General features: G+C 36.9%; 1 protein-coding gene across 4 annotated transcripts in view; it reads right to left on the reverse strand.

Annotated features, from left to right (window-relative positions):
- Positions 1–17,488, reverse strand: part of LOC124607339 (serine/threonine-protein kinase MAK) — a 271,551-nt gene that overhangs the window by 120,036 nt on the left and 134,027 nt on the right. For 3 of the 4 annotated variants that reach the window (XM_047139644.1, XM_047139645.1, XM_047139643.1), the window contains exon 8: positions 110–430. The exons of the other annotated variant lie outside the window; for it this stretch is intronic. In XM_047139644.1, the coding sequence (XP_046995600.1) occupies positions 110–430 (321 nt within the window). The remainder of the gene's footprint in view (positions 1–109; positions 431–17,488) is intronic. 4 annotated transcript variants of the gene reach the window in all.

The raw sequence follows: 17,488 nt of genomic DNA on the forward strand, positions 1-17,488 counted from the left end.
CAACATGAAGATAAAAAAGACAGGGCAAAGTAACAGCATATAGTGGACATATTTTATTCTTAAAATCATTAAATCTGATATCTGATGGAAAAGAAGCAATATTACTTACCCATTAAAAGTGGAATGTTTATCTTCGTTATTGTCCACCTTAGTATATGGTTTGGTTTTCTGAATAGCAGCCTTGTTGCGCCTCAAAGATTGCTCTGGTTGGGCAAAACTGAAGGAGACCTGTGAATGGTTTTGCTGTGGAGCTGCAGCAGGTGGATTACTACGACGTAAAGATAAACTATCATCCAATCCTATGCGGTAGAGCACAGCAGATTGTTGTAGTTTTGGACCAAAAGTTTGAGTGTTGCTGTTGCCCTTAGACAAGCGAATGCTTGAGTCAGGTTGAATGCCAAGTTTCTGCCCAACTTGAAAATATGCATACCTGTGGTATAATAAAAATATATATTGGTTTTAATTTGATAACATTTACTATTATAAATATTTCATACAGTTAACATAACTGTGTGTGTGTGATTATCCTAATTAACTCAAAATCTATGTACTGGCAATTAAGTTCATTAGTGTAACAACACATATTCACAAAGTACAATTCAGTACCAATAACATACTTTATGAAGGAAAATTCTGTAAGCTTTGCATCTACATCTATACACTGCAAACCACTGTGAAACACAAGACACTCTTCATCAACATTTATTATGGATCTAGGAGAAAGAGAATTTAAGTGTAATAATAGGTTTCATAGAGAATACTAGAGGTTGTCAAATTATCAATGTAATTACAATTAAGTATTTTTAAGTAACATACAACTTGTTAGAATACCATCCAACCATTTTAACTCAGAAATTTAGAGAAAATCACTGTTTATTTAATCATTTAAAGGGAATAATTTGGTCTAATTTGCAACACTGAAATAGCAAATTTAATAGTTCAAAAAGGTTTACTCAAGTTCATAAGTTATAAGTAGAAAGAGGCACCAGGATAACACAGTTATTTAAATCAGGACTTTAAAGCTAGATTTTGTATATTTTAAAAGCAGTGAAGAAACATTACTCAAATATAAAACATATGTAATCATATGAAAATGATATTATGTGAAATCCGTGAAAAATTTGAAAAACAGTTACATAACAGTACTCAGTTTGAAAAGACTGTACCAAATACTCAGGCACAGCAACAGTGAATCACTTTGTATCAGGGTGGAGTTGTTTATGGTTTAGTTCATGTATAAACTATGCAAATCGAATATTAACAGCACTAAATAATATTCTTATTTCCAGGAATAATCAACCATGCAGCAAAAGAAAACCCAAGGAGAAGGAGACATTATGGAATGAACTTCAGACTTTCATCTGAATCAAAATTGGTTAAGTGAATTTTAATTGTATTTCTCAGTTTCATGTAAATTCATATGAAGTGAATAAAATTCATTTCACTCACAATAATGTGCACTAACAGAATTCATAATTTGAACCAAATTTGAAGATTAAAAATTATATGTTTTTGCCTATGTATAATCAAAATTCAGTAGTTGAGCTAAAGTAACAACACCTTTTATAGTGTACGAAATTGTTAAGGCTTTCATGGCCATTAGCTGACAAATGCTTCTGTTGCATGTTCTCATGCAATCATCTGACAATTTTTCTAAAATTTCACCAGCACGAATGTCTGGTATTGTCAAAGCTTCAGCGCTCCATGTCACTAGCTGCCTTGAGAACGTAGCCATTCAGGTTGCCGAAATGTCATCTTCTGCGGAGTGCACAGTTCCATATGTCTTCCATATAAAGATCATTTGTCTTCCATTATATTTGTTAATAAATATTTTGACTTTGGATCAATAACTATGTTATTACAATACTATTCTGATTACTAATATTTCTACAAACGTAGTTACGACACTTAATCATCATGCACAGACTGTGATCTTTTTCTTGGAATAAATATGGATACAGCTATAAATCAGTACAGATACTGACCTTTATCGAATTTCAGAAGTTAAAAACATTAAAATTAGCTAAGTTAATAGAGTAATACCTGCTATAGAAGCACTTTCATTCCTAAAAGTTTATGTGCAGTTTCCATTACAAAACAGACTGAACTTAAACCAGAATATAAATGTCGATTGATATATCAGGTGTACAAGTATGAAACCGGAATTTCCCTATAAATGGTGCTAGCCATCAGTGTAAGGTACATGAGATCACGTCTGCAGCGCCATTTGCTTCCTGTAATGTTTGAAGACGAATGTCAAAACACAGTAACCCAAGTTCCATAAACATGTTGAGGTTTGTGCATACGAACTACGATTTGTGGACAGCAATGGTTTTCTGTTATCATTTGAAGAAAACTGCAGCAGAATCACATCAAATGCTTGTCAAAGCTTTTGGCGAACATGCTTTTGGGAAAACACAGGCTGATTTTGATGTGAGAAATGACAAGCATAGGAAACCACCGAAAAAGTTCTGAGACAACAAACTTCATGCCTTATTGAATGAAGAATATACTCAAACTCAACAGGAACTCATGGAACAATTGAATGTGATGCAGAAAGCTGTTTCTTTTTGGTTGAAAGCTATGGGAAAGGTGCAGAAAGTGGGAAAATGGGTTCTGCATGAACTGAATGAAAGACAGCAAGCAAATCAAAAGACCACTCATGAAATGCCATATACAAAATAAAGTTGTTTCTTCATCAAATAGTGATAGTTAATGAAAAAGGGACATATTTTGAGAATCCTAAGCATCGTAAATCATGGGTGAATACAAGCAAACCATCAATATCCACTGCAGGACCAAAGCACTTTGGAAAGAAGACAATGCTCTGTATTTGGTGGTATCAAAAGGGGGTCATCTACTATGAGCTGCTAAAACCTGGTGAAACTGTTAACACTGATCACTACCAATGGCAAATGATCAATTTAAATTGAGCATTATGTGAAAAATGACCAGAATATGGAAAGAGGCAACACAAAGTTATACTGCTCCATGACAGCGCCCCATCACACACACAAACACGGGTCAGGAAAACAATGAGGCATTCAGTTGGGAAATACTAGGGCATGCAGCTTATTCTCCAGGCTTGGCTCCTTCTGATTATCATCTATTTGCATCACTGGGACACACTTTCGTTGAACAATGCTTCAATTCATATGAAAATGGCTCGCTGACTAGTTCACCTCAAAAGAAGAATTGTTTTTTTGGAGTGGCATTCATAACCTGCCAGAGAGGTGGGAGAAATGTATAAATAGCAATGCAGATTATATTGAATAAAATATTGCTTTTCAGTTTCAAATAACAGACATGTAATTATTGCAACCAAATTCCAGTTTCATACTTCTACATCTGGTAAAAATAGGCCACAAGTTTACTGTGTGGTATGAGTGAAGCTAAATAAAATGATAATGAACTCAACAATCTAAATACTTTTGTCAGAAACTAAATCATTCCAGATTTCATTTTGATTGCTGAGTGCCTAAAAATAACCATCCCATGTGACAGAAATTACTGTTACCTAATATTCAACACTGCAGTAACATTCAACAGAGTTACTTTTAATCATAATATACTGAAAGCAGTTTATTCGTTACCAAATCTATCTCCCTCAACTTCTTAAAATAAACAAAGTTGTGCTGAATAGCTTTGAAACTAGCAAGCACTTAAGAGCAATGGGCTGTATACTGGAAAGTGTCAGTGCTATTACACTACTGGAATATTCTGGGTGGCATTCAAACAATAGAATGGGTAAGACAAACACTTGAGAACTGGATAAGTGTACACAGATTTCCTGTCAAGACACTGTGTTCTCATACCTTTGTAACATCAAAACCTTCTCTTTTATCTATTTTGCTTTTCACTATTTGTCTCATACAGCCTATCACTTATCCATAAACTTTTAACCCTCTGATGCATAAAAACCTTCATCCACATAAATCCCACAACTCACTAAAAGTGGTGGGGGGTCTCTCTCATTCTGTGGTCTGATTGACCTGCTTTCCCAGTTAACCGTCCGCAAGCTACCTCTCAGTCCTCTCTGGTGAATGAACACTTTTATAAGTTCCTATCAGCAGTATTACCCATTTCATCTCTTACATGTAAATACTGTCCAGTAGTTTTGTCTCTTACTAATAATCAGAGCAAAAATAAACTAAGAGATTATAAATTCATCACAAAAGTTAAGGAAGAACCACTGAATTTACCATACAGATTTCTAACATATTTAATGACCATTATCAAATAGCAAAAACTTTAATTAAAATCAATGTAATCCAAATACTTATGTAAAAGTCTCCCAGAATAGAAAGAAAATTGTTTTTGAATCCAATGACAACAACAGAAATAAAAACCACAATCAAAAAACAAAAAAGACTGTGTAGTCCTGATAGTATACTAGACATGATCTGTAAGCAAAGTTAAAGAAAATAGTGCCTCAGCTCATGTATAATCAATGCATCATTTGGTGTAAGAATATTTCCAACAAACACAAAACACAAATGATGCACAAGCCATTCAGAGCTTTAGACCTGTCTCACTATTATGTAGCTTTTTTAAAATAATTGAAAGTGTCTCTTGACTTGTTTGTGCATGTACGGAGGTGGTTTGACAAGTCTGGTAAATTTCCATGAAATAATGAAACGTTTTTGTTGCACCTTCAGGGGATGGTAAGCTAGATTTAATTATTCCAAGGAGTGTATAAAGCGTTTCAACAACAGTCCTACATGTCTACGGTTCCTCAGTCTGAATTGGTCAATGCACTGACTACAGTTGAAAATGGAGAAAACCCAGTTACGTGCTATTATCAAACATTTTATTTGGAGGGTTGGACTACAACACAGATCAAAACAGAAATGGATGAAGTTCACGTACACCCTGCACCATCATTGAATACCATTTACTTTTGGATTAATGAATTTAAACATGGTCGGACAAATGCAGCATTGTAGTTGTAAATTGTCGTAGCTGTGTTGGAAAAGTACCAGAGCTTCAAGCACTGATAGAAAGCACTGAAGCTGAAATCGTTACATGAACAGAAAGCTGGCTAAAGCCAGAGATAAATTGTGCCAACATTTTTACTGAGGCATAAACCGTGTTCAGGAAGGATAGATTAAGTAAAGTAGCTGCTGGTGTGTTTGTGTCTGATGGTAGTAGTTTGTCTTCTAGTGAAGTTGAAATAGATAGTTTCTGCGAATTACTATGGCTAGAGGTTATACTCAACAGCCATACCAAAATAATAATTGGCTCCTTCTACCAACCCCCCAACTCAGATGATATAATAGCTGAACAGTTCAGAGAAAACTTGAATCTCATTACAAATAAGTACCCCACTCATACAGTTATAATTGGTGGAGACTTCAAACTACCCTCGATTTGTTGGTGAAAATACATGTTCAAAGTCAGTGGTAGACAGAAAACATCTTCCAAAATTGTACTAAATGCTTTCTCTGAGAATTACTTTGAACAATTAGTTCATGAGCCCACACGAATTGTAAATGGTTGAAAAAACACATTTGACCTCTTAGCCACAAATAACCCTGATCTAATAGGGAACATCATGATGGATACATGGATTAGTGAACACAAAGTGATTGTGGCGAGGCTCAAAACCATATTAACCAAAACCACAAAAAATAAATGCAAAATATATCTATTTAAAACAGCAGATAAAAATTCGCTTGATGTCTTCCTAAGAGAGAGTCTCCATTCCCTCCAAGCTAATTATGTAAGTGTAGACCAGATATGGCTCAAATTCAAAGACACAGTATCGACAGCAATAGATAGATTCATACTGCATAAGTTAATAAGAGATGGGACTGATCCACCATGGTACACCAAACACGTCAGGATACTGTTGCAGACGCAACGAAAAAAGCATGCCAAATTCAGAAGAACACAAAATCCTCAAGACTGGCTAAGTTTCACAGAAGCTAAAAATTTAGTGTGGATGTCAATGTGAGATGCTTTTAATAGTTTCCTCAATCAAACATTGACTCAAAATATGGTAGAAAACCCAAAGAGACTCCGGTTGTATGTAAAGCACACCAGTGGCAAAAAAACGGTAAATACTGACACTGCCTGACAGCGATGGAAATGTTACAGATGATGGTGCCATTAAAGCAGAGTTACTAAATACAGTTTTCCGTAATTCCTTCATGAAAGAAGACAAAGTAAACATTCCAAAATTCAAAACCAGAACAGCTGTTAGCATAAGTGACACAAAAGTAAATATCTTACGTGTCGTGAAACAACTCAAATCACTTACAAAAAACAAGTCTTCCAGTCCAGATGGTATACCAATCAGGTTCCTTTCAGAGTATGCAGACACAATAGCGCCTCTCTTAGCAATCATATATACAACCGCTCACTTGACGAAAGGTCTGTTCCTAAAGACTAGTAGCACAGGAAATAGGAGTAACCCATTGAATTACAGACCCATATCACTAACCTCAATTTGCAGTAGGATTTTGGAGCATATACTGTACTCGAACATTATTAATCACCATGAAGAAAATGACTTATTGATACATAACCAACACCGATTCAGAAAATATCGTTCTTGTGCAACACAGCTAACTCTTTATTCCCATGAAGTAATGAGTGCTGTTGACAATGGATCTCAGATCGATTCCATATTCCTAGATTTCCATAAGGCTTTGATACCATTCCTCACAAGCGACTATTAATCAAATTGCATGAATATGGAGTATCGTCTCAGTTCTGTGACTGGATTTGTGATTTCCTCTCAGAGAAGTCACAGTTCGTAGTGATAGACGGTAAATCATCGAGTAGAACAAAAGTGATATCTGGCGTTCCGCAAGGTAGTGTCATAGGCCCTCTGCTGTTCCTGATTTACATAAATGATCTAGGCGATAATCTGAGCAGCCCCCATAGACTGTTTGCAGATGATGCCGTAATTTACCATCTACTAAAATCATCATACAATCAATTCCAATTACAAAATGATCTAGAGAGAATTTCGGTATGGTGTGAAAAGTGGCAATTGGCACTAAACAAAGAAAAGTGCGAGGTCATCCACATGGGTACTAAAAGAAATCCAATAAATTTTGGGTATAAAATAAATCGCACAAACCTAAGGGCTGTCAATTTGACTAAATACCTAGGAATTACAATTAAGAGCAACTTAAATTGGAAAGACCACATAGATAGTATTGTGGGGAAGGTGAAACAAACACTGTGCTTTGTTGGCAGAACACTTTAAAGATGTGACAAACCCACTAAAGAGACAGCCTACATTACACTTGTTCGTCCTCTCCTGGAACATTGCTGCGCAGTGTGGGATCCTTACCAGGTAGGATTGACAGAGGACATCGAAAAAGTGCAAAGAAGGGCAGCTCGTTTCATGTTATCATGCAATAGGGGTGAGAGTGTCACTGATATGATATGTGAGTTAGGTTGGCAGTCACTGAAACAAAGGCGGTTTTCTGTGCGACATAATCTATTTACGAAATTTCAATCACCAACTTTCTCTTCCAAATGTGAAAATATTTTGTTGATACCCACCTATGTAGGAGAAATGATCCTCATTATAAAATAAGAGAAATCAGAGCTCGAACAGAAAGGTTTAGGCGTTCCTTTTTCCCACACGCCATTCAAGAGTGGAGTGGTAGAGAAGTAGTATGAAAATGGTTCGATGAACCCTCTGCCAGGCACTTAAGTGTGAATTGCAGAGTAACCATGTAGATGTAGATGTGTGCTCCAGCTGTCCAACTGACACCACCACAAAGTAAACTTCTGATAAAATCCACGATATGGTAATGCAAGATTGCCGAATAAAAATACATGAGATCGTAGGCATCTCAATTGAGTGCATAATATCCTGCATGGAGAATTGGCTATGAAGAAGCTGTGTGCAAGATGGGTACCACGATTGCTCACAGCCAACCAAAAGCAGTTCTGGCACAACATTTCTACACAATGTTTGGTGATGTTTAATCATTATCTGCAAGACTTTTTGCACTGATTTGTGACTGTTGGTGAAACCTGGATCCATCATTACATACACCAGAGTCAAAATGGCACTCACAACAATGGACAAAGGCTCGTGAAAATGCAATGAAAACAGTAAATACCATTTTGTCAGCTGGTTAGGTGATGGCCACAGTTTTTTAGGATTCCCAAGGAATAACCCTCATAGATTGCTTCGAAAAAGGCAGACCAGAACTGGACCTATTATGCTTTACTGTCATCTGAAACTTGCCTTGGCTGAAGAAAGAACAAGGTTGGCACACAAAAAAGTGCTCTTTCACGAGAATATTGCACCATCCCACACATCAGTGGAAATAATGGTGGTTTTCTATGAATTAGGGTTTTAATTGGATCCTAGTCCATCCTTCTCACCAGCGATAGACACAAGTGACTTATTCCTGTTCCCTAACTCGAAATTTTGGATTGCCGGGAAGAAACCATCATAAAATGAGGAACTGACAGTTGGAGTCAACATGTATTTTGTAGAGTTTGATGGAAACTATTTTTCTGATGGGATGAGAAAGCTGGATGATCGCTAGATGAAGTGTACGTCTCTCAAGGAAGATTATGTCAAGAAGTAATGTAAGTTATTTACAAAACAAACATTTCCTCTTGCCTTTTTACCATACTTATCAAACCACCCTCATAAGTGTTGGCAACTATTAGATTAGATTAGATTTACTTTCATTCCAATTGATCCGTAGTGAGGAGGTCCTCCAGGATGTGGAACATGTCAGAAAAACAACAATACATGACAAATATTTAAACTAAAACAAATAAGCTAATGTACCATTCCACAGGTCCCAAGTGGAATGATCGTCATTTTTTAATGAACACTAAGAGTCATTTTACAAATACTATTGCACTGAATTTAAAATAAAAAAGTTTTATATTTATTTATAAGGTAAGAAACATGTAATACAACTACTGTAATACTTATTTACAATGAACACATTACTGCACTGAAATGGTGCAGAAGTTAGATTATACTTACACACACACACACACACACACACACACACACACACACACACACACACACACAAATTTTCAGTGAACACATTACTGCACTGAAATTGTGCAGAAGTTATGTTGTACTTATATACAAATCAGTTGGTTTTCCTCAGAAATTCATCAATGGAGTAGAAGGAGTTGGCCACCAATAAATCCTTTAGGCTTCTCTTAAACTGAATTTCATTGGTTGTTAAGCTTTTTATGGCTGCTGGCAAGTTATTGAAAATGTGTGTTCCTGAATAATGCACACCTTTTTGTACAAGACTAAGTGACTTTAAATCCTTGTGAAGATTATTCTTATTTCTAGTATTGATTCCATGAATTGAGCTGTTGGTTTGAAAAAGTGATATATTTTTAATGACAAATTTCATTAAGGAATAAATATATTGGGAAGCTGTAGTTAGTATCCCTAGTTCCCTAAACAGGCTTCTGCAGGATGTTCTTGAGTTCACACCACATATAATTCTTACTGCACGTTTTTGTGCCCGGAAAACTTTAGCTTGGCTTGATGAATTACCCCAGAAAATAATCCCATATGACATTATGGAATGAAAGTAAGCATAGTATGCCAGATTTTTCATTTTTATATCCCCTATGTCTGACAAAATTCGCATTGCAAACAGAGATTTGTTAAGACGCTTCAGCAGTTCTGTGGTGTGCTCCTCCCAGTTGAATTTATTATCAAGCTGTAATCCCAAGAATTTAACACCGTCCACTTCTTCTATCTTCTTGTCATCATATGTTAGACATATACTCTTGGGACACCCCTTACAAGTTCTGAACTGCATGTAGTGTGTTTTTTCAAAGTTTAGTGACAAAGAATTGGCTAGGAACCAGTGATTAATGTCTACAAATATTTTATTGGCTGATCTTTCTAAGACTACACTTGATTTGCTATTTATTGCAATGTTTGTATCATCAGCAAACAAAACAAACTTGGCATCTGGTAATGTTACTGATGAAAGGTCATTGATATACACAAGAAAAAGTAAGGGCCCCAAAATGGAACCTTGTGGGACCCCACATGTAATTAGTTCCCAGTTGGATGATGCCTGATAGCTTGATACATGTCTCTTTCCTAATAACACCCTTTGTTTCCTGCCAGAGATATAAGATTTGAACCATTTTGCAGCATTTCCTGTTACACTATAATATTCTAGTTTACTTAAAAGGATATTGTGATTTACACAGTCAAATGCCTTTGACAGATCACAAAATATACCAGTTGCCTGCAATTTTTTGTCTAATGAATTAAGTACATTTTCACTGTAAGTGTAGATAGCCTTCTCAATATCAGAACCTTTTAGAAATCCAAACTGTGACTTTGACAGTATGTTATTTGAGATAAGATGGTTATAAAGACGACTGTACATTACTTTTTCGAAAATTTTTGAGAATGCTGGCAACAGTGAAATTGGACGGAAATTTGATGCTATTTCTTTATCTCCCTTCTTAAACAGCGGCTTAACTTCAGCATATTTCAGCCATTCGGGAAATATTCCACTGATAAACGACTGGTTACACAGATAGCTTAATATGTTACTTAGCTCAGAATCACATTCTTTCATTAACTTTGTTGATATTTCATCATACCCACTAGATGTTTTTGATTTTAAAGATTTTATGATGGACATTATTTCTGTTGGGGTAGTGAGGGTCAAATTCATATTATGGAAGTTACTTGAAATGTCTGGTCTAAGGTAATCCATAGCAGCATCTACCGAACCTGACAACCCCATCTTTTCAGTAACAGTTATAAAATGTTTGTTAAAAAGTTCTGCAACACTATACACATCTGTCACCAATGCATCATTTACTCTTAATGCTATTTGTTCCTCTTCATGTCTGGTTCTACCGGTCTCCTCCTTCACTATATCCCATATTGTCTTTATTTTGTTATCTGATATGACTATCTTTTCCTTGTAATATATTTGCTTTGACATCCGTATTACAGTCTTTAATATTTTGCAGTATTTCTTATAATGTGCTATAGCATCAACATTGGAAATGTTTCGGATTGACAGATACAGTTTTCTTTTTGTTTTACAAGATACCCCTATTCCTCGAGTAATCCATGGCTTCTTTGTAGACTTTGCTCTAACCTTGGTAAGTTTTGGGGGAAAGCAGTGTTCAAATAAGGTAAGCACTTTATTAGCAAAAATGTTATATTTTTCATTCATGCCATGAGCACTGTAAACATCAGTCCAGTGAATGTCTCTGAGGAGTGTCCTAAAATAATCAATTTTTGGCTTACTGATTACCCTCTTGAGCTCAGATTTAACAGATTTTATATCCTGTTCAGTATTAACATTTAACAGAAGGAACTGCATGTCATGGTCTGAGAGGCCATTGACTATTGGTTTTGTAATATAATTTTGTTCATTTGACTTTTCTATAAAGATATTATCAATGGCTGTTTGTGAGCAAGTGGTTATCCTAGTGGGGAACTTTACTGTGGGAATTAAGTTGAATGATAGTGTTATTAACTCAAATAGGTTCTTATTGAGAGAGTCTTTAAGGAAATCTACATTGAAATCACCAGCAACCACTATTTCTTTGTTTTTGGTTGTTAAATGGGCCAGTACAGCTTCAAGGTGGTTTACAAACAGATTAAAGTTACCTGCAGGTGCTCGATATACACTTAATATTATGAAAGATTTTTTGTGAAAATCTAATTCTGTTGCACATGCTTCCATATGCTGTTCTAGGCAAAATTTATGAATGTCTATGTTCTTAAATTTATGACAGTTCCTGATGAATGTGGCAACTCCTCCTTTCTCCATTTCTGATCTACAATAGTGAGATGCTAACCTAAACCCTGTAACACTTAAAAGTTCTATACCAGTGGTCACATGATGTTCAGAGAGGCAGATTATGTCAGCTGGGTTTGAAGACTCTAATTCATCTATGCAGATAGTTAATTCATTAATTTTATTTCTCAGTCCTCGAATATTTTGATGCAATAAAGATAGCTGACATTTCACATTGACTGACTTAAAATTGGATGGAGTTAAAATATCTGCTGACAGTTGAAAATTCTTAACCAATGGCTGTTTATGTTGATGTAATAAGCTGGAATTATGTTTTTTGATTTCTTTCTCAAACTGAAGGTTTGTCTCAGTTCTAACCTCTCTTAAAATTTGTTTTCTTTCTGTCCTCCCTACCCTAAAAAAGGGTCTTTTCTGAATCCTATAACCACTGGTATTTTACCACTCATGACAGTGCCTCCCCCCTTTAACTTTCCTGCTATTTCCCCAGCCAATTTACCCTTCCCCTTCCTGTTGAGGTGAAGGCCATGCCTAGTATAATCCCACCTACTGACAGAATCAACATGAACCACACCAATGTGTGACCCCGCACCCGACATGAGCAGCCGTTCCAGCTCCAAATTAACTCTCTTGACAGAAGAGTTCAAATGAGGTCGGTCATGGCGCCCAAGAACAGATACAAACTCAACACTGGTATGCCTCGATGCTGATGCAATCTTCGCCAGGTCACACTCTATGCTGTACCCAGGATCTCTGTCAATACTGTTACCTGCCCCACCCACTATAACCACGGTGTCTTCCTTAGTGAAATCTTTGCAAAGTGATCCTAAATCCTCTGTCACCTGCTCCAGACCAGCACTAGGTTTAAAAAAATTGGTGACCTGGTATTCTGATCCTAGTTCATCCTGCAAGAGTTGGCCAACACCTCTTCCATGGGAACTACCTAACAACAACACTTTCTTTCTCTTTACTGATTTCCCTACATTCTTACTTTTCAATTTGCTGCTGAAAGTTTGTTGTGCCCTGTCTACACCTGTAACTGCTTGAGGCTCACCAGCTTCTGACTGAAGCAACAGGTCAAATCTATTTTCCACATTCACCATAAAGCTGTCAGACAAAGTTCTAGGCCTGTTCCTTTCTGTTCTTTATCTCTCTCCATATGTGTGTCTGCAAGTACGCATGCGCCCCCCCCCCCCCCACCCCCCCCACCCCCCCACCCCACCCTCACCAACACACACACACACACACACACACACACACACACACACAGGTTTCTCAAAAATTATGTGTGATGTTTTAATTGCTTCAGCAGTTGGGACACATCCACATCGTAGCTGACAGTGCTGTTGAAATATCCTTTGGCTTGTAAAGTGTTGCCACAGTGATAAAATGTTCCACACCACTCCAATGCTGCTTGATTACTGATTGGCAGGGTGAAAAACTATGGAAGTTAAATTACTCAAACCCAGAGAATGAGAGAAAACGTTCATATAATTGATGTTGCTGACAGATATTTATGTCATTCATTTGTCTAGCATTAAGCGAAACCTCTCAAACCTGGAGAGTGATGTGCCTCCAAACTAGTTTCATTTGGTTGCTTCATTCAACTGAAAAAACCAATGAACAAAAAAATAATAAACTGGCCAATCACTTGTTGAAAACAGCCAGTTGTCCCATCACAAAGCATGCATAACTAGGGGTAAGATAGATTCCAACTATAGGAAAATAAAAGAAAAACAAAAAGGAAAAAAAGAGAAAAGAGAAGCACCTGTATGAATATCAAAAGCTCAGATAGCAAGCCAGTACTAAGCAAATGGCGATGTGTTCGCAACAACTACACATCGATTCCAAGTAACTGCCAGCAGCACAGTGCTACAAATCAAAGTTATGGATATTGGTCAGTAATTTTGTGGTCCCATTCTTTTACCATTCTTATATACTGGACTCACCTGCACTTTTTCCAGTCACTTGGGAGTTTGTGCTGGGAGAGATATTCATGATAAATGCAGGCTAGGTAAGGGGGCAGTGCCATAGAGTACTCTTTATAAACCCGAATTGGGATTCAATCTGGACCTGGTGAATTATTTGCTTTCAGATCTTTCAGTTGTTTCTCTACCAGTCTCAGTCTGCACCACAGTGTGGCTTCAGTTGCTAGAGACTGCATTCGTGTGTGTGTGTGTGTGTGTGTGTGTGTGTGTGTGTGTGTGTGTGCGCGCGCGCGCATGTGTCTATCATCTACTTTTGATGAAGGCCTTCCTGACCAAAGGCTTATTTGTGACAGTTTTTTTGTTGTGCCTATCTGCGACTCAGCATCTCCACTATATGGTGAGATATTTAATTTAATTGATCAAAGAAGAAAATATAAAAATGCAGCAAATGAAGCAGACAAAGGGGAATACAAACATCTAAAAATGACGCTGATAGGAAGATCAAAATGGCCAAGCAGGAACGGCTAGGCAAGAAATGTAAAAATTTAAAATCACATTTTACTAAGGAAAGATAGATACCATCTACAGGAAAATTAAAGAGACCTTTGGACAATAGAGAAGCAGCCGTAAGAATATCAAAAGCTCAGCTGGAAAATCAGACCTAAGCAAAAAAGAAAGCTGAAAGGCAGAAGGAATATGTAGTTGGAGAGGAACTTGAAGGCAATATTACAGAAATGGAAGAGTACACAGAAGAAGATGAGGTGGGAGCTATGATACTGTGAATAACAATTTGACAGAGCACTGCAAGACCAAAGTCAAAAGAAGGCTGAATTGAATTGAACTGAATTTTATTTGATCCTGTAAGATTACATTGTTTACAGTAAATGTACGTGTAATATAGGACATGTCAAAGTAGTAACATTCATTACCTCTTATTTTTCTATCCCTTTAGCTTTAATTTTTACATCATTGATAATTAATAACAATATATACAAATTTAATGGCATAAGTATTCTACAACACTGTAAAACACTTTTTCAATGAGACAGTTGTTAAGTTTCTTTGGAAAGTCATTGTCAAGTACATTATCTTGCAGGTTTTTAGGCAGACTTCTTCGTAGTCTGATACCAGAGTACTGGGGTTCTTTTTCTAGCATTGCCAGTCAGTGGGGTATGCTCCGTACTTCATTCTTCCTTCTTATATTGAGGATGTGTACACTAGCATTTGTAATCCAGTCCTTACTACCTTTTGTGACGTACATTATTGTTTTGTATGTATATAACGATGAAAAAGTTAAGATACCTAACTTCTTGAAACAGTTTCTGCATGTTTCAGAGGTCTTTCTTCTTAAAATGGTCCTAATTGTTTTTTTTTTTTTATGTGAACACTTATTTTGTCTCTTGTTTGTTTGAGGTTCCCCACATAGTCACTCCATATTATATGTATGGTTCGAAAAGTCCATGATACACTGTACACAGAAGATTCTTGTCTGAATACTGTGATAGCTGCATCATTAAGAATACGAGAGCTCAGTTTCTTACAGACATTATTAATATGCTTTTTTTCCATTTCAGTTCATTATCCACAAGAATACCTAAGAATCTAGTGGATTCTACTTCTTCCAGCCTTGTTCCATTAACCTCTAAATCAATATATACAGCCATCTCCTTGTTTTTAAACACTGCATATATAGTCTATTTTAGATTTATAACCAGTTCATTTTCCAACAGCCATTGAGCTGTGACATTTGCAGATATGTCTGCTCTTCTCTCAAGCTGTTCCATATTTTGGTCAGTATTTAGTATTGTCATGTCATCAGCATACAATATTTTCTTTTCTTCCTCCTCAACACCTATATCATTAACAAACACATTAAATAACAATGACCCCATTACCAAACCCTACGGCACTCCATATCTGATGGGTTTGGTTTCTGATTGGTATGAGTTTCCTAATGATACATACTGCTTGCGGTTGCACAAGTATGATCTTATCCATTCACCTGGTTGCCCTCGAATGCCATAGTTGCCTAATTTTTGTATCAGCATTTCATGATCAATGGTGTCAAATGCTTTTGAAAGACGCAGAAACATTGCAAAGACAACCTTTTTTTCATCTAAGGACTGTAAAATGTATTCTGTTAGGCTGGCAGTTGCTGATTCTGTAGATTCACCCTTTCTGAAGCCATGTTGGAGGGTATGAGAATGTTATGTTTGTCCAAATAATTAACTAGTCTGGTAAACATAAGCATTTCTAGGATTTTTGAGAAACCTGATATAAGTGAAACTGGTCTGTAGTTGTTGGGGTCATACTTATCCCCTTTCTTGTACAATGGCACCACCTTCATTATCTTCAGTTTTTCTGGAAAAATTCCATCTCTGAAAGAACAGTTTGCTATGTCCAGCAGTGGTGTTATTATCTGCTCACTTACGAGCTTTATTACATGATCTGATATTTCATCATCACCAATTGATTTTGTGGACTTCAGTTTCTGTATAGTTTTCCATAGTTCATCTTCCATGGCTGGTCTTAAGAATTTAGTACTGCATGATCTTTTTGGTACCTTAATACTCTTCTGTTTTTGACTATTTCTTTCCAATTTTAAGTTTTCTACTACACTGATATAGTATGTTTGCTATTTCTTTAGTACCTCCCGCTGCAGAAGTCAAACACGTGCCAGAACAAATGGACATGGTCAGCCCATAGAGGGCTACGCGTCCGCACGGCTATTCCGCGCAGCGGCTCTCGTGCAGCGATGGCGCCACCGCTACGCCACGAGCAGACAGCGGCCAATAGCCACTCCCTCCGGTTTCGTATATAGGGACCCACTCTGCCCTAGTCCAGGCAGTCTGGTACTCGCTCTGGATTGCGTCTATATCTCGGCGGTACTGCATTCTGGTCGTTGCTCGTTGTTGACGTTTGCCTGGCTCTGATTCTGAGTGGATTTACTGTTGGTGTTTGGTGTTGTGGTTTCTACAAGCCTCCGTTGTTTATCTCTTCCTTGTTGTTTCAGTCATTGTCGGTTGTTGTTGGTTGTCGTTGGTCTGTCATCCGACTCGTCCTTGTGTTTACCCAGTGGTGCATGCTCCACCTGACGGCTCCAATCCGCAGCCCAAGGTGTTCCCGCGGTTGGTTTTGGTTACTACAATTTCCACACCATCTGTGACCACTGTGTTGTCTATTTTAATTGACCTAATACCTTCTTCTTCGTTTGACCCATATTTTTCCTTTCTTTCAGTATTAATTGCATTCCAAGCTACCTTTGCCTTGTTTTTTGAGTTCGTTATGGTGGTGTCAATTGCTCTTGCTTCTGCTTCTCTTCTTTTTTAACATTTTATAGTTTTCAGCTTTGCCCATCCATATCAGATCCTGCAGCTTCCTTCGCTGTTCTAGTATTTCTCTGGTAATCCACTGTGTTTGATCTTGCAGCCTTTGTTGTCTCTTTACTTTGGGAAATGCTACATTAAAATGGTATTTAATTGTTGAAATAAATGCATCATCTTTTTTATTTACACTCTGGGCCTGTAGGGTTTTATTCCAGGTTTCCTTACTTAACATTGTTCTATAGATGTTGATATTTTGTTCACTGACGATATTAATTTCTTTGGTTGTTCATTTTGGTTCTGATACTGTGTCATTACTTCTGCAAAAGCTGATTAGTTGTCCATGATGATCAAATTTTTCTGTCCGAACTACATGTGACTCATAGTTACACATATTAGTAATTATGTTGTCAATAACTGTCTACTTTGTAAAGTCACTTTTGTTGGTGCAGTTATTGTTACTTTCATG

Source organism: Schistocerca americana, chromosome 3 (genome assembly GCF_021461395.2).
Source record: "Schistocerca americana isolate TAMUIC-IGC-003095 chromosome 3, iqSchAmer2.1, whole genome shotgun sequence".
Classification (NCBI taxonomy): Eukaryota; Metazoa; Arthropoda; class Insecta; order Orthoptera; family Acrididae; genus Schistocerca; species Schistocerca americana.